Source organism: Syngnathus typhle, linkage group LG15 (genome assembly GCF_033458585.1).
Source record: "Syngnathus typhle isolate RoL2023-S1 ecotype Sweden linkage group LG15, RoL_Styp_1.0, whole genome shotgun sequence".
Classification (NCBI taxonomy): Eukaryota; Metazoa; Chordata; class Actinopteri; order Syngnathiformes; family Syngnathidae; genus Syngnathus; species Syngnathus typhle.
The window spans coordinates 7,112,249-7,137,331 of NC_083752.1; the positions used below are offsets into that span (position 1 = coordinate 7,112,249).

The 25,083-nt window shown below is 43.2% G+C and overlaps 2 protein-coding genes across 4 annotated transcripts; both read left to right on the forward strand.

The window, feature by feature from the left end:
- The first annotated feature begins 220 nt into the window (after positions 1-220).
- Positions 221-10,938, forward strand: puraa (purine-rich element binding protein Aa). 2 transcript variants are annotated; one of them, XM_061299368.1, is made up of 2 exons: positions 221-332; positions 6,918-10,938. In XM_061299368.1, exon 2 carries the CDS (start codon positions 7,001-7,003, stop codon positions 7,862-7,864), a length of 864 nt encoding a protein of 287 aa, XP_061155352.1. In that variant the 5' UTR covers positions 221-332; positions 6,918-7,000; the 3' UTR covers positions 7,865-10,938. The 2 variants fall into 2 exon arrangements, with proteins under 2 accessions (XP_061155352.1, XP_061155350.1); XM_061299366.1 differs by lacking the exon at positions 221-332 and adding an exon at positions 3,197-3,211.
- A 493-nt stretch (positions 10,939-11,431) lies between these two features.
- On the forward strand, positions 11,432-25,067 carry zgc:100829 (uncharacterized protein LOC445149 homolog). 2 transcript variants are annotated; one of them, XM_061299365.1, is made up of 8 exons: positions 11,432-11,583; positions 13,095-13,554; positions 16,805-16,949; positions 17,040-17,139; positions 18,246-18,284; positions 18,378-18,428; positions 19,720-19,903; positions 24,242-25,067. In XM_061299365.1, the coding sequence occupies exons 2-8, from the start codon at positions 13,383-13,385 to the stop codon at positions 24,466-24,468; spliced, it is 918 nt and encodes a 305-aa protein (XP_061155349.1). In that variant the 5' UTR covers positions 11,432-11,583; positions 13,095-13,382; the 3' UTR covers positions 24,469-25,067. The 2 variants fall into 2 exon arrangements, with proteins under 2 accessions (XP_061155349.1, XP_061155348.1); XM_061299364.1 differs by lacking the exon at positions 11,432-11,583 and adding an exon at positions 12,426-12,585.
- Positions 25,068-25,083: the final 16 nt, after the last annotated feature.

The following is a 25,083-nucleotide window of genomic DNA, read 5'->3' on the forward strand; positions in this document are numbered from 1 at the left end:
CATAATTACCCCAAATGCCTTCCATTTTTGTGTCCATACCTGTGAATTAAAGGATGTGCTGAAATTCCTCTGCATGACCAAGAGAGGTCGCCACACCCAGAGTTGGCAGGCAGCACCTGATGACGTCACGGGAAGGAGCGTACGGCGCCTGCCTTCTGATGCGTGCGTCGCTCTCTGATGCCACAACTCGCAGTTTCTGATCCATCTTGGGAGGTGTGCTCCAGCAGATTGACACATCCGAACAACTGATCCCCGTGAAGAAACCCTCATGTGTGGCTTGTCCCGTCAGCTCGTCCGCCGCACGCCTTCGATGCTTTGAGTGGTGCAAACTGGTAAGGAGCGTTCGCCTGCAAGTAAATGCGCTTTGTTAAAGAACCAATGCCATTTAACTGTGACGTGGCCTTTCATAACAATAATAATTATAACAATAAAATAATAATCCTAATAATAAATCATAATATACTATAGCGCGTTAAGCTTTGCGGAGTAAACCCATGTACATATAATATACATACATATATATACCAATCAAAGCACGGCCGACCGTCACGCATGAACGTGCACGCGCAACATTCCAGCGTGATAATTAAGGTAAACGTCGCTGCTGCCATGCGTAAAAGTAGTCATGGAAGTGACATAAGTGACGTTGCTGTGCGTGTAAAATAGCACTAAAATATTTGGTGTCCAATGAGCGTTATGCTTTCTGCTGTGTCATAGAGGTGAACATTCAAAACCAAACACTCGTTTAGATATCCTGGAAAAATGCAAAATAAATAATTATTTTTAAAGCACTTTTAATAAGGAAAAATGTCAACAAATAGTCTGTTTTGCTTTCACCGTATGACTAAAAGGTCGTCAATGATTACCCTGTTTAGATTCGTTTTCAGAATCTTTTTTTTAACTTGTCAAATATCGTATATACAAACCTTTTGTGACGTTAGTTAAGTTGATCAACCTGCAACAAAGAGACGTCAACTGTCTAATTTACTTACACAAGTTTGCGTGGATCGTAATTAAATACAGGCAAATACATTAAATTACAATATCTGGTAAAGGCCTTAGACAAACGAATGCAATAAAATACTATAAATAAATAAATAAATAAATATAATGTTCATGCATATTTTAGGGTTTTTATTATTGTAACCGATAGTCCTACCAAAACTTTGTTATTCCCATCAACGCTTGAGATGGTCTTAAAAAAATATAAAATATTTTTGTCCAATCTTTTTTTTTTTAATCACGTAATGACAATGAGCAGGCCTGCAAGACAATCTGGCAACGATCGAATTTGTCCCGTGAAATTATATACTATTATAATTAAAAATATATACATGATTGCCAAACCTTACATTTTCCACCAATTTATTTTTTAAAGCAGGTATAAAAAGAAATCTGCAAGCGTCCATGATAGGGTTAAATGTATATTACGGACTGTAGATGCTGCTATGGGTGGGCCGCTATTCCAAAATATTCGACAAATAAATTCCTAGTTACATAAATGCTCTCATAACGGATGGGAAAAAAAAGAACATTTTGTAACGGAAAAAAAAATCCTCCAAATGTCCTAACGGGCCTGCCGACAATTTCCTTTTGGGACCATTACTTACCGTAAAAAGCGGGTGATAATTTGAAAGAAGACGCCCACTCCAAAGAATTTGTGATGATTTTTTTTAAATGTATATAGAAATGATAGATTAGATTATCACTGTAAAGTGTTTTGCGCGTTTACCGGCTGTCCGTTCAGATCTTTGTTTCTTTTTTGATACTTTGCTCTGCATTCATTCCGTGCTGCGGTGATTTTTTTTTCCTCATTCCGTTTTCTTCCTGGGATCCTTAACTACATGCAGGTGAGTATGTGCACACGCTCCGTTTTTCTTGATTCAGGCAGGTGAGTAACGTGCAGGCAGGCGCTCAGTCGCGACAATCACTGTAACTAAGTTTAGGACATTAGCCCAATAAAGTAAGTAAAGTATTAATATATTGAATTTGGACAAAAGTGTAGTATTTATATACCTTGAGAGTTAACACGGTGCATGTCATCCGTCATTATCTTCGGGGTCCAGGTCTTTTTTTTTTTTTTGTGCTGCATGGGAGGACTATTAACTTTATTCGGTGGAATTCGTAGTTATTGTAGTTGACTTTTTTTTTTTTGCAGTAGTGTGTTTAAAAAAAAAAGTCTTTGAATTTGGTTAGAGTCGTATGATTTAAGTGAATTTATACTCGTGAACAGTGGTTATGATTTTTTTCGCAGTACACTGTTACAAGTTCCACAAGTCAATAAATATATTTTGCGTGATAGCAAAATTGCTCAAATTAGTTTTATAGGACTGCCACAATAAAAATTAAAGGGAAAAGGTACATTCTCAGGATTGTGCTTTTTTTTTTTTCTGTCCTACCAATGCCCAGTGCCCTTGCGCACGCATGCTCACAACGTCCACTCAGAACGTCCTACCTGCTTATACCAATGAAAAAATAGTATGAATTTGTAATTTAAAATGTCAAAACTTTCTACCAACTTATACTTATGCGTAAGTATACTCTAAGGATATTATTTAAATTTCCTGCACGTCCTATACTTGCTTAACTGCGTCGACGTGTTAATATTTTCTCGAGGATTTTTTTTTTTTTTTTTTTAAAGAAAAAAAAAAGTTCTACCTGTATGCGTCTAAACAAAACAATCTGAAAGCGCACGGACCCGGTAGTACTTTGACTGTCAAATCGGTAGGACGTTTTTCACGGGTAGGATAGAACAATCACAAAAACTGAATCGAATTGAATTTTTGGGACCCACTCCAAAAAAAAAAAAAAATCAATAATGACAAACCATTTTGCTTGCAACGTTGCATTTTAGGGACAGAATCTCGCTATGCACAACTTAATTCTCAATGCGGGATGAGGAAAAACAGCTGACAAGAAATGTAGCAAAACACTGCACGATTTGCGGGGCGAGGCTTTTCCCTTTTCTTTTTTTGAAGAGGCCAGGGGCGCGTGAGGTGCAAGAGTTCCTCTGTGATTCCACGTCGCGCTCTTCACACTAAAAGGAAAAACACGTAGAGCTATCATCACATACACAAGACACTTATGCAAGAGTGCATCGTCTCTACGATTAAAAGTGGCGTGTATTCGCCACGGAATCACTCGCAGCAACAGACGGTCAATGCGCCTTGTTGGGAATATTTACCTTCTAAGTAACAAATTAAGTGACGTTGTATGTATGCCCTTCTCGTTGTCATCTCGTTTTACTTAACTAATGTCGCTTCATGTGATTACTGTGCAATCAGCTGCGTTCAAACATAGAGAAAGCTACGTTGCTTGCATTTAACAGGCTTTATCGCTACTTTGAGATTAACGCGTCTTCGTCGCAGAACCGTGGGTATAATTCGACAGCAACCTTAAGATAAGGTTCGTTAAAAGCGAGTTCAGTTTGACACTTACTGGTAATGTGCCGTAGCCATATTTAAAGTGCAAGATCCTCTCCGGAGTATGGCAGATGACATTTCAGTAGCTAACGCTAACATAGAGCTAAGGTTTAAGTAGATATCACCTTGGTGCGTGTTCGTACGCAAACGTTGCCACTGTTGTGGCTTTATGCTCTGATACACTGTTGTAGTGTTGTCACTAACCGTGGGTTGCTTACTGGTTGTTTCACCAATAATACACGGAGGCAAGGATGCAGTACAAGTCGATCTTTTACTGCCCGCTCAGTCAACATCTCCCCGACTCTCAATACAGACAGACCACACAGTCGAGCACCGAGTGCTCGATTCCAATCTACCACATCCCTCTTTTCCAACTGAGAAGTAGCTTATCTAGTATCGGTTACCTTAACTCTTTGGTATCAACATTGATCACAATTTCGACATGCATATATCAATTACAAACAAATCATGTTTCAACAACCCTAATGGCTTTCAACAATCTTTTTTTTTTTTCCTTCCGAACCTATAACATTTTATAACACTTCACGATAAACACAAAACATCCACACTTTAATTTCTCCATCACTTTCTTTCTTAACATTGAGTAACAACATCACTTTGTCATTCAGTGTACCTGGCAGGGCGCCTAACTGCTCTGCCACTCCTGGTATAGCATGTGGGCATACTGTCCACAGGCACAGGACAAGGGTTGCGTGGTACCGGTTCCAGTGGTGGTGAGTCCACTGTTGCAGTAGCCTGAGTATGTTGAAACTCAGAGTCCAAATGTTCATCAGGGTGAGAGTCTTTGAACAGGCTTGGGTGTATCTTTCTCAGATGTCGCCTGTTCCTCCTGCGTGTCCTCCCTGCCGGTGTCTGTACAGTGTAGGAGCGTGGTTCATCTCGCTGCCTGATGACAACCGCTGGCTCCCAGCCGCGTCGCGTCTGCATGTGCACCGTGTCTCCTGGGGTCAGCACTGGCAGTTGCTTTGCACGCTGGTCGTAGTGTTGCTTTTGCCGGGACTGCAAGTCCTGTATTCTTTCGAGAATATGCTGTGGGGATGACTGTTTCAGCACAGCACTGGAACATGGAAGTGTGCTGCGCAGGACTCTACCCATCAACATTTGTGCAGGTGTCAGGTTTAGTCCTGTCACCGGTGTGTTTCTCAGCGACAGCAACACTAGATGTGGGTCAGTGCCAGTCTGCACTGCTTTCTTCAGCGCGTGTTTTACCGTCTTTATGGCCCGCTCCGCCATTCCATTTGAAGAGGGAAAACCTGGGCTGGAGTGTGTGAGCTTGAACTCCCATGAAGCTGCAAATGACTGCATCTCATAGCTGGCGAATGGGACATGATCACTCACTACCTCCTTAGGTATCCCATGTCTGGCAAAGACAGACTTCATCTTCTGAATCACCGTGCGAGCTGTTTTATCAGTCAGGTTGAGCACTTCTGGATATTTTGTCAGGTAATCCACCAACAGCAGGTATGACTGACCATGCAGCTCGAAGATGTCAGCTCCAACTTTCATCCATGGCAGTTCAGGAACCTGGTGTGGAATGAGTGGCTCAGCCTGGTGTCTGGGCTGTAGCTGCTGGCACTGCACACATTTTTCCACCATTGTCTCTATGTCTCGTGTCATGCCAGGCCAGTAAAGGACTTTTCTCGCTTTAGCTTTAGTACGCTGCACGCCTTGGTGTGCAAGGTGCAGCTTCTCCAAAATCACTCTCTTGAAGCACTCGGGTATTATGATTTTGTCTCCGACCATCACAATGTCATTCACGATGCTGATATTGTCCCTCATTGGCCAGTAACTGTGTAGTTTACTGTCCAGACTTTTCTTTTTCATGGGCCAACCCTTCAAGTGTCTCTCACATACAGCTTGTAACACGCCATCTGCTGCCGTTGCTGATTTCAGCTGGCTAAGTGTTTCGTTACTCAACGCGTCTGTGGCTTCCAAGGCATACACAACTCTCTCATCACAAGGGTTCTCATTGAGATTGCCACTGTCATTGCACGCTGTGGCGCGTGAGAGCGTGTCCGCGATGTACATGTGTTTGCCTGGTGTATATGTCACATTCAAATCATACCTCTGTAGTTGTAGAAGCATCCCTTGCAGCCGTGCTGGCGCTTTGCTCAGTGGTTTGCGCACAATGACCTCCAAAGGTTTGTGATCAGACTGCACTGTTACTGTTCTTCCGTAAACATACTGGTGAAACCTTTTAGCAGCAAACACTATGGCAAGTAACTCTTTCTCGATTTGCGCATATCTTTTTTCAGTGTCCGTGAGCGCTCTTGATGCATAGCACACCGGGTGGCCATCCTGCAGCAGACAGGCTCCCAGCCCATCCTTTGAGGAATCTGCTTGCAGAGTCAGCGGCTGCTTGTGATCGTAGTACCTCAGAACAGGCGCTTGTGTGAGGGTAGACTTCAGCGTCTGTAGTGCTGCGCTGTGGTGTGGGCACCACTGCCATGCTACGTCCTTCTTTAGCAGCTGTCTGAGGGGTGCCGTGAGTGAGGCTTCATTTGGTATGTACTGCGCCAGGAATTTTGTCATTCCCAGCAGGCGTTGGAGACTTTGTTTGTCGTCCGGGGTCGGCATGTCGACAATCGCTTTGATCTTGGCGTCATCAGCCCTCTGTCCTGCTGCCGTGATGATGTGTCCCATATATTTTACTGTGTTCACTTTGAACTGGATTTTGTCTTTGTTAAATTTCACATTGGCAGACTTTGCTCTCTCCATTACTTTCTGCAGGATTTCATCATGTTCTTGCTCTGACGATGCTGCTATAATCATGTCGTCTGCTATGACGTACACACCTGGAATGTCGCCGAAGGTCTCACAATTCTTTTGTTGAAAGACTTCACTGGCCGACTTAATCCCAAATGGTAGCCTGAGGAAGCGAAAGCGTCCCCACGGCGTGTTGAAGGTGCAGAGCTTAGATGATGGCTCATCTAGCTTGATCTGCCAGTACCCATCCTTCTCATCCAAGATGGAGAAGATGGATTTTCCAGCCCATGTGAATGTGTCATTTTTTGGACTGCTTATGAATATACGAATTGTTTAAGGGTCAAAGAAATTTGACCATTATTTGCAAGTTAATAGTTTAAATGTTTCTCAAGGTGTGGTACAAGCACCACTTCCCAATCTCCAAATTGTGAACTAATTAAATTCCTCAAATCCGGGCTCAGGCTATGTAGATTTTATGGTCTTTCTGTGCTTGCATGGGTTTTCTTCAGGTAGTCTGGGTTCCTCCCACACTCTATAAACATGTACTGGAGGTTCACTGAATTGTCCTCAATGTGGCCGCCTTATGCCCAAAAGTCACTTCAAACATGTCTTAAGTGAGGATAGAAGAGAACTTGCCACATTCAATATGGCCGGCGGCTTTGTGTATCTAAGCAACGGACCAAACAGCCAACTGTGGTTTCTATGTACAGTTTGACGTCTCTGAATGCTAATTTCTCCTCTTTTTTTTTTTTGTGTACTTCTCGGCAGATCTCGCGAGAGCTGTGTCGCTGACTGTGACTGGTCGAGTCTTTTGCGGTTTAGGCTGAGGGAGAAGGCAGGCAGGCAGCATCATGGCGGACAGAGACAGTGGAAGTGAGCAGGGAGGAGCAGCCACGGGCCCAGGCTTTGGTTCCATGCACTCGGCGGCGGGAGCGGCAGGCTCGGCTTCCGGCCTCCAGCACGAGACTCAGGAGCTGGCGTCCAAGCGGGTTGACATCCAAAACAAACGCTTCTATTTGGACGTAAAGCAGAACGCCAAAGGCCGCTTCTTGAAGATAGCCGAAGTCGGGGCCGGTGGCAACAAGAGCCGCCTCACTCTTTCCATGTCCGTGGCAGTCGAGTTCCGCGACTACTTGGGGGACTTCATCGAGCACTACGCCCAGCTCGGTCCCAGCAACCCGGGCTTGGTGCAGGACGAGCCGCGGCGAGCGCTCAAGAGCGAGTTCCTGGTGCGGGAGAATCGGAAGTACTACATGGATCTAAAGGAGAACCAGAGGGGACGGTTCCTGAGGGTCCGGCAGACCGTCAGCCGGGGGGCCGGCTTGGGGTCCACGCAGGGCCAGACCATCGCGCTCCCGGCCCAAGGACTTATCGAGTTTCGTGACGCTTTGGCCAAACTTATTGACGATTACGGCGTGGAGGAGGAGCCCGCGGAGCTGCCCGAAGGCTCGTCATTGACTGTGGACAACAAGCGCTTCTTCTTCGACGTGGGCTCCAACAAGTACGGCGTGTTCATGCGGGTAAGCGAGGTGAAGCCGACGTACCGCAACTCGATCACGGTGCCCTACAAAGTGTGGTCCAAGTTCGGGAATACATTCTCTAAATACGCCGACGAGATGAAGAAGCAGCGGGAGAAGCGAGCGTGCGAGCTGGAGGAGGAGGAGGAGGAAGAAGATGAGGAGGAGGTGCAGGCGGACGACGGTGACGAGGATTGAGACAGAGTCGGGAAAATAACAAGAAATCTAACCATAAACTCTACTGTATAAAAGAAATCTAATTGAAACGGTTTAACTCCAAGGGAGCATCACCCACAATATAAGAATTCACCACAACCTGACAGTTCTGACATCATGTCACTCATCGCTGGATGTTAGCCCACTTATCCACCATTAATACAGTAACTGGCTGCTAAACAAAGTAATAACATGTTTGAACATTGTTTCCTACTTGACAAACAATTTGGAGTCTTTATTTCCCTTATTAACAGAGTAAAACAAAACTTTTGTACCACTTTAAGCTAAAAACAACCAATGTTTGCAATGTTGGGATCTGAGAGTAAGCATTTCCTTTCCATGTAAGCTAATACCTTCAGCACAAATTAGATATTTTATGTGGGTTTTTTTTCTTTTCTTTTTTCAAAACCAAATTTGAGAAAGTTTGTAAAACAAAAATATGGTCACACATATTCACCATCTTGTGTACCTGTGACCATAAATGTGTTTACACACATCAAATGAGGGCTAGGCCTGCTTTGGAAACTAGTTAGCTGTCATGTAGTTTTTCAAAAGTGTTCTCTTTATCTTGTGCAATATGCATTGCATCAAAATCAAATCAATATTGCTCAGTAATTCTTGACGTGTTGACCGAGGCATTCAAAGAAGTCACTCTTAAATCAGTTGAAATTGTTGCAGTGCAAATGGATAGATTAGACTGCCGTTGTGTTGTCGTTGATGCAATGTGTTGGGTTCAAAGGTACTAAATGCATAGTAACGAAATAACATGTAGCAAATAGAGAAAAATGAACAATTGGCCGGAGCATTAAAAACATCAAAATGGTGCCAATTAAAGCGTGCACGTTTGTCTGCACTTAAGTCGATTGTTGGTTTCCCAAAAATGTGTCTCGAGGACCCTTCCATATTTTTCCTGTATTGCACGAAAGCTCGACTCCTTGAGTATTGAGCGAAGCCCACCCAAAGGCTGCTGCTAGTGTAGTGGAAATCAAAAGATTACTAACACATTAACAGGGGAGCCTTTAGGCAGACCTGGTTGGAGGGTCCAATTTTGTGACCACGTGCCCTTCCTGATGGGCTTTCAGTACTTCTGTCAAGTTTATCAGCGATGGCTCACATGGACACGCAATCCCCTGTAAAAGCCGGTATATTTCTGCCTTTGTTTCGTGTCAAAGTTGTAACATGAGACGATGCCTGTGTGAAAGGAAATCAGCGTAACATCAGCGCAGAAACTTTGGAAAGTTCGGCACTGCCGATGTAGAACGAATATTTTCAAATATGAAAACAAAAATGTTTATTCCGGTCGAACGCTCCCGTATATAAGTTACTGTTGGGACGCTACAAAAGCAGATAAATGTCAGATCTTCAGTTACGATTATTTTTTTTTTGCGGTATTTGTGTGTTTAAAAAAAAAATCTAATGTTTCTCTTTAGTTGGCCCACATTTTCCTGGGGAGGCGATGATATACTCGGGCTGCCACACGTAAAACGACTGGCTCTATTCGTCCAGTTCTGTCGCATCTCATAGATGTGTGATAGCAGTTTTATAAACTCTTGCCAGTCACCTTAAGAGAAACTGGCAATCCAATCTATTTACCTCAGCAGTGAGTTAAGTGTTTGCTTCCGTGATGTTTAGATTTGACTGGAAACCAGCAAACTAGACCGTCCTTGACCACCAAGATAGGGTAAAAGCTTACTGGGAGCATCCTCTTCAGCAGATAAAAACAACCTGGTGCCTTACACACTCCGCATGCTTACACGCTGGCCTGGTGCTTTGGATCGCAAGTTTGGCTTCTTTTCGACTAGTTCCATTTATTTTTTTTTTGGTCTCGGCCCAGACTCGTGGTGCTAACACAAGGCGTTGTCCTTCCAAGTACCTTCATCGCAATTTAATATGATCCCCCAGCCATCCAGGTATCGGCCTACATGTAAACATGGAAGCGGAAGGGGGGTCACCTCGATGCAAGATGATGCAAGGAATTAGCACCAAGCACATAGTAGACAGATCAGTGAGTGGAAATGATTGGAAATAGTTATCGACAAGCCTCCATCGCCGCCCCTCCCCCTTTACCCACATCTCCATATGGCTTTTAGGTAGTCGTGTATGTTGCCGGTCGCTCAATTAAGGGGGAGTAGCACGCATGTCTTTATTTTAGTTTCACTTTAGGTTTTACCTCCTCAGCGTTATTCCACTTTGTGACTTTTGGAATGTTTTCGGCCACAAAAAATAGCTCTATTTTTTATGTGCAACATTTCATGACTGTGCAATATCGTCTGTGCCAATTGTGGCAATATATGTATATCAATTAAAATATGATTACTATTTGAAAAGATGTGGCTGAATTCCATGTTTATTTCTAGTGGAGGAGTTCTAAGCCGCTATTTGCACTCAAAAATAAAAATATACTGGAGGGGAATTGAGGTCAAACGAAGGTCAGAACAGCCACGACAGTTCACGATAACTAAGGTCACTTGCCAAAATGGCAGCAAGTGTTGAAGGAACATTAAAAAAAACAACTTTTGAATGAAAAACAATTGTAAACTGAAATCTCCATTTTAGCTTTAAGCTAAAGGTGCTTGAGTCCAGTATTCATTTCCGGTTTGGTGAACTGTCTTTAGTGGTTGTTGTGTGTAGCACTTTGCTTTGCAATGCAGGTTGTAAAACACCAATACTTTATCTCGAGAATGTCATTATCTTTGTTTTGATACATGAAATATAGCGTATGTATATTTGACAAAATCTGAGTTTAATTTTGCCCGATAAAGATGAATCTATATTCAAAATATATGTATTTTCATGTTTCTTGTTGAACGAAAAATACCAAAATGTCACCTATTTACTGATTGGGGATAAGGATGTTTGATTTTGATGTAGTATTTGTCCACACTGTCTTGACATTTGCATCAATACTAATGACTAAAGCTTAATTTTACAGCCTTAAAAATGCGAAATTGGTGACAAAACACCTGACAATTACCTGTGTTGTTGTCTTATAGATAATTCTAGTACTGTATGTGTCATAACAGGCTGTAAAATAAAGCATTGATCTCTGATCCTCATGATGTTGCTACTTTCATTCTTGTGCAAAACATTTGGAGACCCAACAGAACGTGCGGCGTTGTAAATTGTAAACTAGCACAAAGAATTTTACGGTCTATGCTTCAATTAAAACTGGAGTTGCACACACCACTCAAATATCATTTACATTTCCCTTCAAGGAAGTTAATAGTGGCATGAAGAGGGAAAAATATTGCACCAATATAAGATGCTCTTGAGGTGATTTCAGTTATGCTAAATTTCTAATACCAACTTTGCCAATGAGCTAGAAGATTAATTCGACAAAAATATTGTGACTCAACTGATTTTCCATGGGCATTAGCAAATTATTTTTACAATAACATTCGAATGAAAGAAAATGCTCTATCAAAATTCTCCACGTCTTTGCTCCTGAGATCTGTTCAGCAGCATGCTTTGTCTTTTAAGGTGACGTAATCCAAATCGACTTTCCTCACGTTGGCCGCTAGGGCGCGCTGTTTGTTTATAAATGACGGACAAGAAAAGTTGCGCGACAAAGAAGCGACCCAATCAAGTAACGTGATTGGAAGTACTGTATTGCACAACATCGCCTAATATGGTGGTGTCGAACATCTCTTATAACACGCAAATATTGCATTCACCAAGATGTTGGTGAGTTACTCTTCGAGGTGAGTTTAATCACGAATTCGTCGAGTGCCATTTTGATTTGCACAAGCAAGGTGGTCGAATTGTTTGCTCAACTTGCTCGCAGTTTAGTGGCTTGGACGTTCAGAATTTTGGCTTTGATATATCTTATGGAGTCTTTCACGTGCTTGCGCGTTTTTCATGGCTTTCCTCTCAGTTCCAAAAATTTGCACATTAGATTAAATGGGTATTGTTAAGTACGTGTTGCGTGAGAATGGTTGGTTGTGTGTGATATTTAAGTGACATGTGAATGGCTGGTGACTAGTCCAGGGTGTATCCCACTTCTCGCTTAAAGTCATCTGAGAAAAGCTCCAGCTCACCCGTGATCTCCTAACAATAAACCGTAAATAAAATGCCAACTTGTCAAATTTGTTGCCCCTTTTGCCTCTTTAGGGCCACCGTTATTTCACTCGTACGAGCCGATGCGGAAGTAAGTCAAAACAATCCCATGCCGGATTGCCGATGTTTATTCAATTATTAATTTTATCCATATTACATTTGTTTGTGCCGTTGTGCACCAATGTCTACACACTCTTATACATAAAACCATGAAAGTCAGTTAGAAAGGGACCAAAATAGCTGTTTCCGGACATTCGAGACCGCAGCCATGACGTTAGAGCCCCTTAAATACTGCATTATTATTTAGCTTTTGCATTATTATAAATACATTTTAAAGCTATTGTTAACACTAATATCCATTGCATTAAGGTTTGGTGTTTTCCATAATTGCATGGGTTTTACTTTAATAGCGTGACGTCAATGACTGATGTGCCAATGAGCAATTAAGACAACTGAGACAGACTGAGAAAAATAAGACAATTGAGAGAGAGAAAGAGAGAGAGAGGCGGTTACAAGGAAGGAGGGAGGGACGGACATCATGGAATGCTGTGATGTCATCAGCAGTCATACACAAAGACAAGGAGGCTCTCTTGACTCTCAGCTTACTTAGCATACTCTTACTGTGGAGCAGCTGTCTACATCCTCCTGTGAGTACCTCAACAAACTCTAGCTGAGCGCCTCTTTTTGTCTGTTCCTTCCTGCTTTCTTGTTCTCCTTTCCTGGGTTTGCATGTGTGCACACAAACCTGATTTACTCGACACCCTCTGGGCTCCGCCGGTTCTCTGTCTTCAGACAGGCTTCCTTTCCCACAAAGTGTGTTGTTGCCGGGGTGGTAGCCATTGTTTGCTTCCTTGCAGTTGCTGTGATTTTGGGGGGGGTGGACTGATCCCATTCAATGCCTTTGCAAGGAGTAAATGACTTGCTCCTTCCACTTTTTTCAAGCCAAAACCTGATTCGAAAAAGTAGTTTCTTGCGGAACCTTCGGTGCGAATGGAGCCCGGTTAAGGGAAGAAGGGAGTTTTTTTGTTGATGACAGAAGCAGTTCCATTCCTAAAGAGTCTCCTCCCATTCTGGGCTGAGTCTGTCAGTTTTGATTTAAACTCCAGTTAGTGACAAGAATTTGACGTCACGAAGTCTTGTCTGGTTTTTTTTGCAGATGTTCCGATAATGACAGAAAATTGATGTCTCATGGTGTGGAAGAAACTATCCAGAAATAAAAGCGAGCTTATGCTGTCTTCTTTAAATGACAAAGTGAGGATGATCGCTTGCCTTGAGTAAAGTTCATCCAGATGACCATCCCTCAGGATTTTGGCACATCAAGATATTTTAAGAGCATGAAACTATAAAGGCACCTCTGGAAGGAGAAACTACCTCCCTGCACCTCCTAAACCAGGTGCAACTCCAACGTCGACCCTCTGTCGAAGCTGCCAACGCTACCGCCACAATGCTGCAGCAGATTCTAAAAGACATGTACATCGACCCCGATGTACTGGAGGCGCTCAACGAGGACCAGAAAAAGACGCTGTTCCTGAAGATGCGCGAGGAGCAGGTGCGGCGATGGAAAGAGCGTGAGGAGAAACTGGAGCGAGAAGGAGAGAGGACAAAGCCCAAAAAAGGTCAGAGAAAACTCAACAATTGAGCCAATGCAGATATTATGTATTCAAAAACAGTATTCGTTTAAAGCAAACTGAAAGAAAATCTTTTTGTTGTTTAAATCTAAAAGAGTTTTCAACCAGCTACTCGAGTAGTCCGAGACCTGCGGTGGTACACAACCTATGCATTGGCCATGACACGTTGCATGCATTGAGCTCATGTTCGCTCGCTGTCATCTCGACAGCTGTTTGCCAACTCAGGCACGCTGTTTATCCCGATTCCATTCGGCCAGTTTAAAGTTTCTCCCCCAGACAAACTTAACTCGGGCTTGACAAACTCCAGCTGCTTCGTATTAAATGTTCGTGAGCCCTGTCAAACATGTAGGAAAGTTGACTCATTGGCGAGAAGACCCTGTTTATGCTCGTTTATACTTTGCAGTACCGTTAAGTGGGTTAAGGCTTAATACTTACTGGAGCTTCAACATTATTCACTGTCAAAGACAGACTCTTTTCCATTACTAATCAGCTCAAACTATTTCGTCCATTAGCCAAGGACGCCAAGCAAGCACAGGATTTCTTTTCTTCTCTCTTGATCATCTTTTCTGTTCGTCAAAACAAAGAAAAAGGCGGAATGTGGTTTGAAGGACAGAAATGGCTTCATTGCTAGAAACATGGCAATAAATTGGTTCGATTAGTCGTTTGGCTATGCAGGATCTACAGAAAATCAACACTTGTTCGGTCCTAAATATAAATAATAAATGGTAATGTTATGTCACATCAAGCGAAACTTCCCAACAACATTGGCTTTGTCTTTTGTAGTGTGTTCCTTCTATGATGATCAAAACAGTCCTTTTCAGGATTTACGCGATTATTTTTATTCATTGATTGGTAAAAAGAAATCACATAATCCTGCTGCCTTTTATCAAACTGTAATATTATCTGGGAAAATGTGAAATATTTGGTACACCTCTTGTTTTACTTCCCATTGGGATTTGTAACATGAATGTTTGAAATGAGTCTCTGTGGATTCTGTTTACAAGAAAATTCAATGTGATGGGCTTTTTTTTTCTTCTTCTTTTTCAACAGTAGTTCTGTTGTACCGAGCGGCACATTGAGAAATCATATGCGATGGAAAATGATGACGGGAAAAGAAATAAGACTGCAAAAAGTCCCACAAGCATAGCAGATGTAGTCACTTGTAATTGTTTTCTATACGTGAATGCAATGTGGAGGAAGCAGGGGAAAACTCACGAGGCTCCCTGACTTGCTCTCAAACTGGTTTGACACACTGCAAAATCTCACCTATCTGCATTTTTTTTTTTCTGCTGAGGAGAAAATGTGGTGGGATGACGCTTGGTCATGACCAACAATGTAGAAGAGCTTGCATTTAGATCAAATGTTAAACGGGTGCATAAACTGTAATGTGAGCTGTCTCTTTGGGGCTTATAACAAAGCACTTCCTATTTATCAGCCTGGGTGCAGTGAGGAAGCGGACAGAGCTTTCTGTCTGTCTTTAATGAGCGATGTTGCTCGCAGCACGCTGGATGAAGACTCTAAGCTGGTATCATGAAGTCCTACTCTACGCTTAATGGTGAAAATGGTAGATGGTTCATCTCTCGCGAGTAACGCAGGAAGTGAGCCAATCCTTGAAACAATCAGCAGGGGGGCAAAACAGGAAGTAGACAGGAAAAGTATGTGTTTGAAACACAAAAGACCGAATTCTGCTTAGACTTGCGAGGGAAGCTCGGCTTCATCTACATGCGCATGGGGAAGCAAAAGTTTCATGCTGGCTTTAGGCTATTCTGGTCATGGGACTTGTGAACTACAGTGAGACAAGCAGGCCATGTTTCCCTTTTTGTGTGCTTGCTAAACGATCCACAATCAAATTAAAAAAAGAAAAGATTGTACTTTGTGTACTATGTGATCAACTTTTTTTTTTTTTTTTTACTTTCAATTTCTCATGCAACAGTAATTTACTTAACCGCACAATCAGCAGATAGTCATGTGCATAGTTTTTAACTTCACAACTGTAAAATGAGCTCGTGTGCACTCTTTGCAACCAAGAAGTGTATGGATTTCTTTTTTTGTGTCTTGCACTTTGGCTTTGCCACTAGGTGTTCACATTCTTTAAGTCACTTGGCAACTTGCTGCAGGGGGCTCGGAAGGAACCCATTTCAAAACGGACAAATTAGGATTATATGTGGATTGCAAGGTGGCCAGTACAGAGATAATATCTAAGCAACCACATTTACCGTATTTTCCGGACTGTAAGGCGAACCTATAAACCTAAAATTTTCTCAAAAGCCGACAGTGCGCCTTATAGTCTTGTGCGACTCATATATGGACCAAATTCCTAAATTTAAACTGGCACGAAGCATTGTGTCATGAAATCAATCATAAGTGGCCCGCTGAAGACTATGAATCATGAATCAAAAAGACTATGGATCATTATTTTGTGATTATCAAGTAATTTGTTGCGTCTGAAGTTGAAACAAAAAAGATAAAATGGAGAATCATTTGATTTGGATCAAAAATCTGGCATGATGCATTAATGGAGCGCGTTATATAAGGACAAAGTTTTAAAATGGACCATTCATTAAAGGTGCGCCTTATAGTTGGAAAATACGGTAGATACTGAACATTAAAGGGATGAGTACTGATGCCTGTGGGACTCTGCAAGTAATTTACCATAATCAGAACAGGTCACATTGCCACAAAGTGTCTTCTCTGAAAGACTGAAGTCAAAAACAAAATGCTAAGCTTTCATAACCAAGGCAGCCATTTTTGTCATTTCCAGCAAGGGCTCAAATTTCCCATGCAGCGTCTATGAATAAGATGCATTGCAGCTGTCAGTCTAGTATGTGTCTTGTTTGTCAAGCTTTGTTCTGACGATTGTGTTTTCATAGTGCTACCCCGTATGGCCAGCTGGAATGTGTTCCATGGGGTAAGCTGGCAAAACAAGTTCACCATGACGGAGTAATTTGAAGCCAGCCAACACTTACGCTGTCATACCTGCGTCAAACGCTTCACCGCTCACGTTGCTGAGGGCGCTTACGTCAGCACCCAACTGCACGATTGTTTGACAGCTAAAAGGAAGTGCACCTCTTAATGTCTATTGAAGTTTTGAAATCAAAATGAGTGGGAGTCAGGAATGAGTGATGTTTTATTCCCATCATGAAAGATTCCATTATTTCCGTACCGTGCATGACAGTTCTTGCCGTTTTATGCGAGGGGCTATGTCTGTTTACTCAAATGTTGTCTTATTTCCTCACAGCCAACAGCAAGAATGTCAGCTGGCTGCTGGGTCGCGACGGAGATGTGGCCGTCATCGTGATTGGGGAAATGGACGAGTTGAGTTCCAAATTCATCTGCTCAGGATTGGGAGAAAAGAAAGCCCCCTGTCCACAGAACAACACAGTGTAAGATACTTATATACAATGTCTCGAGGGGGTATTTATATTTGACTCTAGGCAAGATTTAAGCTCAGTTGTCAAATGTATCTGTTACAGCAATGAAAACATGTTAAAGACCAGAATAAATGCAGACATCACGACTGAGAGAGAAAACCTTCCTTCTCGAACACAACCTGGAATTTCCTTGAATTTGAAGGTATGTAAAGGACTAAATAATTGTGGCTGTGAGAGAAGCAAAAAAAAAAAAAAGTCTTCTTGGGTGCTCTCACCCTGAAAATAAATTCCGTCTGAATCAAACTGAAGATAAGCACAAATATGTTCCGTCGTCACTGCTCAAAACTTAATGTTGACAGTGAAAAATCGCATCGGCTCCAATCAGATTCGTTTTTCAAAACTAACATCCCCCACTGCAAAAAGTCCTGCATGCCATTTTTATCTCTGTGACATAATGGGTTCTTGTGAAGCAGCAATTTAGCCCGGCCACAAATACATGGTAAAAAAAGACGGTTCATGGCCCGGTGAAAATTTAGTTTGTGCTTTTTGTAAAGCTGCTGATTTTGGAGTTGCGTTTGTGTTGGTATTGGTTCTCTTTTGTGTAAGTGTCCTATTACATGTTCATTTATCTTGGGCATGCAGTCAAGGCCTTTGAAAGCTTTTCTGCTGGCCTAATCAGAATAGAATTGTATTGATTTATGTCCTAAAGTCTATTATATACATTTCAGTTTACACCTTAGCCTTCACGGGCTATTTCTTTTCCAACCTAAGTTCGGCTGGTTTGTGTTACCATGTAAATGTAATTTGTCCAAAACCTTCAAACACCTTTAAAATGGCAGTTTCGTTTTCAACGCCTTTTGCCTTCACGAAGGCGTCAAGGTGAACTTTTCAAGAAAAACTGGACATTGTGACTCGTAAAAGGATTTATTTGCCACTCACCTTTTGACTAGCTCTTTGACAACCCAACACAGCTAACAAAAGAGGATGAATTTTGTCTTATAAATAATAAGCATCTCTGGTGAGTATGATGCATTTTATTTGAAAATTTTTAATAACAATTATAACATAATGCTTATTGTAAACTTCGATAGTGGCAGAGTTGATGCGAGAAACCTTTTCTTGCTTTAGTAATTAATTGTATTTCTTAAATACGGAAATTGCCTCCGTTTGTCCTTTATGCAATATGTAGTTATAATGTTTATATATTGTAATTATTATTTTGTGACATGATAGTGGTGGATTTAAGAGGTCATTTGAAGTGCCCACACCTAAATGGAGTTTTTTTTTTTTTTTTTCCCCTCCTATTAGGCCAAATGTGAGGAGACGAGCACTTTACACCCCCTGGCGGTGAGTTGGCGAATTGACCTGATGTCATTGTGAGTCCAGTGCTTGGATTGCGTCATTGCCAACCCTCATGTAATGTCTTTGTTGCACCCACAGGTGTCAGTGAGTGAGCATTCATCAGCGTCAGCGTCCACAACTGCACTCAAGGTACTCGGTGATAAATGCACACAGTTTAAAGCTCTTAAGATCGAAATGTTTATGACCATTTGTTATCTATGCAGGGAATTGATTTTAAAAAGACTTTAATGGGGTCTGAGAAACTGTGGTTAAGCCATTGGCCCTTTTGCATACCACCTTTCCCACAGCATTCCTCTTTTCATGCATTGAGCTCTGCCAAGAGCCCTTCATAGCTTTCTGCTTTTGGAGGAGTTGAACTCAACTGCAAGCCCAAGCTCGGGGAGCTTGACTTTTGCCCTACCTCACTTTTTAATGTTGCATGCAAATGTGAGCAGGTGACACACACATCGATACACACATAGACACACACAGGCAGGAGAAGCTGAAGGAGAAGTGGCGAGACGGGATATTTGGGCCGCCCAAGAACAGATGGTTGATGAACTTGATCAGGGAATTAGAGGGACTCGTCACTCACAGATGGATGGGATTGCGGAAACATCCCCAGAGGTTTTTGGGGCGAGTCGGAACAGGAGTTTTTTCTTTTTCTAACCACAGAAGCAAACCCTCTCATTTGTTCCTCAACCCGTGCTGATGCATTTATTATGGGCACTGAAGGAGACAAGAGTTTGGCAAACCTCAAATTCATTGTTCAACTTACTTTTTTTTTTTCTTATCCCGAATGACAAAACTTTGTCCTCGTATGACCTCGGTGAATAATGAAGGAGATATTTAAGTAACATTTTAACAGGCTTTCAAATATTTAGTAAACCTACTTGGTCTTTTGGAGGCCTCCGGAAAGAAAATTGATCGCTTAAATATCACCCAAGTGTAAAATTAGGTTCACTGCCGCTGCGTCATAAAGCTTAAAAAAAAAAAAACTAATTGTGTTAGCGCCTTTTAATTTTGATGACGCATGAAGTGCAGCAGTTCTTATTTTGTTATTTATTGTCAACTCATTTGGCCATGTTACATGCATAAAAACCAAAAGTGGGTTTATAGTTGCAGTGGCTTCTGCATATTTGTCCATCTGATTAAAAGGCGAGGGAGAAAAATTGTTGATTAAATTGCCACAAGATGATCGAAAGATGAGCGCGCCCGCTTGATATCCAAGTCGGCTCACAATTTTCTTCCCACACATAATTAAAGCCTTAATCAGTGGTCATCCAACTGTTTGTGTCCTTACCGTCTGTGTGCGCTCATTATTGGCGAGAAGGGCAATTTGATGAGTCCTCGCAGTGACAGTGATTCAACTGTACGTGAATTAGCTGTCAACACTTGTCATCCTCCACCAAATTTTTTCTGATCTTTTTCCCCTCTGCAGGAAGAGAAGCCCAGGCTTCCCAGGAGAACCAACGCAGTCATTGTGAGGCCGGCCAACGCAAACGTGGCGCCGGGACCCGTCAACGCGAGACCCGAGATCGCAAATCTGAGGCAAGCCAGCGCGGCGCCATCCGAGATGACGGCGGCTTCACGGGACTCGAATCAGGAGTCGCGGCATGTCAAAGGTGAGTGAGCATTGCATCATGGGAAAGGGCACCCGGGGTTAAGATTGTGAGCACAGGAGGGGTTCTCAAGACCTTACAATGAACCGCGACCCGCCAGACGTTCAATCATAATATTAGGTGGGCAGAGTCCAGTTGCATCTCAAGTGATCTTTTCCCACTGAAAAGACTGAAAATGTAAACTCATACTAATTGACTACAATAATTACATAGAATGTAAACGGTTTATACAGTCAAGCAGACGCAAAGACGAATTTCACCACTACCGTATGTGATAGTAGTATTGGTCATTTTTTTAAAGAGGATAAAGAATATATGCCTGTGGGTATCGTTAGGTTTCTGCTCAAATATCCAATTCTTTGCAATTATGTAAAGAAAAATGATGACTCTTGGATTAATAAAGTGCGTATTTTGCTAAGTTAAATTATAACAAGTATATTTTTTTATATTTAGCTAACATGTAGTTCTTAAATTGACTAAATGTTGAATATTTATGATGACAAAAATACTTAAAAATATAATACACACATTTATCAACATGTCTGCCACAGTGGCGTTTTAATCCATTTCTAATCGGACAAGCGGATGAAAAGTGAGCTTGCGTTCACAACGTAACACCGCAACAACACCATGGTTTCGACCGGAGGTGTAGAGCAGGAGCCGCCTGCGCAAAGGTTTGCCGTAATGCAGCTAGAGAAGGATTTATTTCCGATTTTTTTTTTTCCAGCTAATGTGCCGGCCAAATAGTACCTCAGCCTCCCGGAATCTTTATGGAGTGGCAAGTCAATCCGGACCCGCCTGGAGGGAGAAAAAGCGAATAGGACTTGTGATTTGTGATATTTCCGAGCACGCTTTTTTCGGGGTGGGTGTTGTCATGGCTGTGCACGTTTAGATTCACTACGAGAAATTGTAATTGCGGTGGGATTTGTGAGCGAATGTTGAGAGATGGCACTCAACTGAACAAAGTGAATTGAGGAGCATAATAGCGGTCCTTCGATCCCGTGCATGTATTCCCCCCAGTGGCTGTGAGAAGAATTGACATCCTTGCATTTCTCCCATTGCCCCAATAAAAACAAGAATTCATAAATAGCAGTAAATAGTGTGATGAAAGGCTCTTAACTGTCCATAGATAAGTTTGACGTTTATTTGTGACCTGTGATGGACTGGTAATTAAGTCAAGGTGGACCGATAGCTCCTTTTGACAAACTCGATGAACAGCAGTAAAAAGGCAAACAATTTGAAAACCATTCTGACGGTCAGTTTGAAATTAGCACCATCCAGTGGAAGATAATGATACTGTAGCTAAAAAAGTCCAGTTTGTGTTTCTATTACTACATCCCTCTGCTGGAGGAATATTCATCCTGCATCACGTTCATGTTATTTATTTCCCCCTGAACTTCTCTGGACAGCAGACACAGTGGAATGGCTGAAAGGCTCAGACAGAGATGTCTGCTATTCATAACGCAGTGGCTTTTCAAGTGTTCAAATAATTCCTGGGAGAATGATATTTACAAAAACAAATTCCGTATTTATGAAATGGAGTTAACAAATATTTACAGAACTAAAAACAACTCCTGACATAAAAAGAATCATGACAGTCCAAAAAAATTATCTGGACGCATATTTAGAGGAGCTTAGAAGAACAGCTGCCGACTGGAGGTGGTAGACACGCGTGCGACACAGAGCCGGATGAACGTCTCCACTCCGGACAGGGAATACTGAACGAGAAGCCTGTCCTTGACAATGACAGGAAGCTCGTTCCAAGGGGAAGAGGTGGCCGACAACGCTCAATGTCTCAGCTGTTTGTGTTTGCATGCGGGTCGTGACAACCGTTCCTGTTTCCTCCGAGCAGGAAGTGTGACCTGTCACGTGAGCCACGAGTGTCAAAAGACGCCAGGGACAAACAAATAACACTTGTAGCGACCGACCACAGGGACAGAATAAACTCGATGACACAATTTTCTTTTTTTTGCTGCAAAAGTATTCAAACACTTTCCTTTATTTGACACCAGAAGATGTGATTTGAATCCACTCACATATTGGAACATGTGTTTTGTTGCCCAGTTGAGCTGATTCTTAGATTAGTCAACATCACTGACTTTTTTTCCTCAGTCTTTTGGTTCCCCGCAACCACAATATGAAGTTTTAACACCCAGAATGCTGTGTGTTTGTGCTTTCGCGTGGAAAGCAATTATCGCTGTCGCACTGACGTCTCCACACCGTGTTATGTTCAACAATTAGCCATGTGTTAATGTTTGCCTAAAATAATCAATTTTGAGGATGCAGGGCATCTGTAGCAGCTAATCTTTGTATCGTACATGTATGTGCGTGCGTGTGCATTGGTGTTTATAACCCCCCCCCCTCTCGCTCTCTATCAGCGGGGTCGGCTTTCCTCTCTTCTCTCCTCACCTTCAGAGGGAAGGACGCACATTCCTGCGCCGCTTCCCGACTCTAGCCCTGGGCGACGCTCAGCCCCGTGCTGATAAGTGACAGGGGCCCCAGTGGCGTGCACACACATACACACTCACACACACACACCCTGCCCTTCTGTCCACAGACGTGCTGCTCGGGAATTCTGCCCTCTGCCCCACTTCTGCCTCCCCCACCTCCTTCCTCTCTGCCTCGCTCCCGCTCGCTCTCTGGACGAGGGGTCTTTAAAGAGATAGATTGGTCTTTAATTTCAGCGCCAGTCTGGTCAGTGGCGCTGTAGCCCAACGCCTCCAGCACGCACGCCCACCCTCACCCACTCACCGCCGTCCCCTTGTCCCCGGCGTACAAAGGAGTAAGAGATCTAATTTGGAGATTTAGTCATCAATCTTCGCTGGTTTGAAACCGATATTTGGGTTTGTTTAAGACTTGTTCTTAAAAATGTCGACGCTGCTTGTGTTATTTGTTGACTGCATTCAAGAATGGTGCATACTGGGTGCGATTTAATTATTTTGTCACCTTACTTGACGCTAAAAAACACAAACTCCCTCTTGCTGTCTGCCTCGGTGTTTATTAAGTATTCCACTCAGACCTGCGCCAAGGCTCCGAGCACAGAAAACACACTCTGACCGCCACTCAGTGTGTGTGTGTGTGTGTGTGTGTGTGTGTGTGTGTGTGTGTGTGTGTGTGTGTGTGTGTGTGTGTGTGTGTGTGTGTGTGTGTGTGTGTGTGCGTGCGTGCGTGCGTGTGTGTGTACGTGCATATCCGCGCGTGCGTCCGCCTTGTGCGCTCGGTGCGTGCCTGAATGTGTGTCAGCCTCAATTGCTGGAGCCTGCCCAAGGTTTCCGTGGTGACTGCACAACACAACGAGACAATCAGGGGCAGGCCCACGCGGCGAGAGGACATTAACACAGGAACTGGGGGGTGGGGTCAGAGGTCAGCGGTGAGGGGGGGGGGGCGCAAAGCAACGAAGGTGAAGCGTGAACAACGAACAATAACGCAACCTACTTTCATGTGTTCATTTTTCAAAGCACAGGCCTGAGGAACGCGGTTTTGGCGTGTGTGCGCGTGGAGATCGGTGGCACGCCTGAGCGAATTGACGGGGGAAGGTGGGGGGGTGGGTGCGCCCGCCCGTCCGCCTGCGTGAGGCTTGGCTCGGCGTTGTTGTTGTGTGGCGTGAGAATGTGTCTCTTCAAATCCCCTACCGAAGGAGACGCTTGCTTGTCGCTCTATTTTGTGTGCGTGGAGGCTGCTCGTGCACGCTTGCTCGCTCGCTCGCTCTCTCACATATCTTCGTCCCCCGGGGATGACGCTAAAAATATGTGGCTCCTCAAGCCTTCTGGTGTCTGAGCAGCGTCTGTCTGCTCTCCATTGCCTCCCTCCTCCCCTCTCTTTCGCCTGTTCCTTCCATTCCTCCCTCAATTACACCCTCTCGCCAACACACTACCTCAACGAGCGCACGCACGCACGCACACAAACTACGGCCAGCTGTGTCCCCGCTGCACTTTTATGGAGGATGACCTCTGCTCAGCCAGAGTGGGATAAAGGGAGGCGGAAAGGCAAAAAGAAAAACAAAAAAACAAGAGTGGAGTGAAGAAAGATGCATGCGTGCAGTATTAGGAAAGAGGAAATGATAGAAAAGAGTTGGCGAAAGAATTTGAGCTTTAATAACAATCGTGTGCCGTCTGCGTTTTTGTCTGCTTTTCCTTAAACATATTATTTCAGCTTCTTTTCACCTTGTTTTGGCGCCATCGTACTCCCGGAGGTGATCTGGGCTGCCTAAAGTGTAGGAAAATAACATTAGCATCCCTCCATCCAGCCAAAAGTTATTCTTGTGATGTGCAGTCTCTGTATTGGTGGTTGTAATACAAATATTCGCTGCTCTTTGAAAACAAAATGTCTTGTGTTTTTCAGGTGTCGCTGCATCGGAAGCACATAGCAGGGCATCCTCAGTGAAAGTGATCTCCTCATCAGGGAGCACCACGCCCAGCGGTGGACAGGGCCGGGTGGCGCAATTGATGAAAACCTTCAGCGTGGATAGCGGTTCCACCTCCCCGCAGGCCGCCCCCCGCACCATCAAGCCCCCTCTTCCGACCAAGCCCAGCCACTTGCGCGTAGCCACCTCTTCTTCTGTCAGGTAATCCCGATGCTGGCCCAGAGAATCTCAAGATAAGCCACATTGGACAGGATGAGAGCATGTGGAGTAGTCAGTGGAAGGACAACTCAACCAATGGAGACCTTTGTTACTTTGCCAGCACAACCAAAGCACAAAAAAAAATGGAAACGCTTGAACGTGCGCTCGAGTCACATTGTGTTGTGATATACTTTTCATGTGTGCTATTCTTTTTCTTCCGCGAGGTGGAATAAGGTACAGAGGGATCCTTGCTTTAATGGAGTCTCCTCACTCAAAGTTAGTACGGCGTGTCACATGACTCCCTGCCTCAGTGAAGCCTGTTGAGGACCAATGACAGTGCCAAAAATTCTTAATACCTTCTTATTAGATCAAACCCTGGCAGGTTTGATGGTCGTTGCCAAATGATCCAACTCTGCTCAGTGTTATGTTCCAGTACTATAATTAACATTTGTACAGGGTCTTTTTTTAGTTTATTTTTTTTATTATATATATATTGTTTATAGGGATATCTAATGGACTTTTTTGTTAACACGAGGCATATTGGATGTCAAGCTTGTGTGGTTGACTCTGTGGCAATAAAAAGATTTAAAATTTAGAAAATTTAAACTATCTTTATCAATTA

What these genes read in the sequence shown, in the direction of transcription:
- puraa (XM_061299368.1), top strand. Translation starts at nt 7,001, where the DNA reads ATGGCGGACAGAGACAGTGGAAGTGAGCAGGGAGGAGCAGCCACGGGC.
- zgc:100829 (XM_061299365.1), top strand. Translation starts at nt 13,383, where the DNA reads ATGCTGCAGCAGATTCTAAAAGACATGTACATCGACCCCGATGTACTG. An exon ending in GAATTTCCTTGAATTTGAAG is followed by an intron (nt 17,140 to 18,245) that starts GTATGTAAAGGA and finishes CCCTCCTATTAG; the next exon opens with GCCAAATGTGAGGAGACGAG. An exon ending in CGTCCACAACTGCACTCAAG is followed by an intron (nt 18,429 to 19,719) that starts GTACTCGGTGAT and finishes TCCCCTCTGCAG; the next exon opens with GAAGAGAAGCCCAGGCTTCC.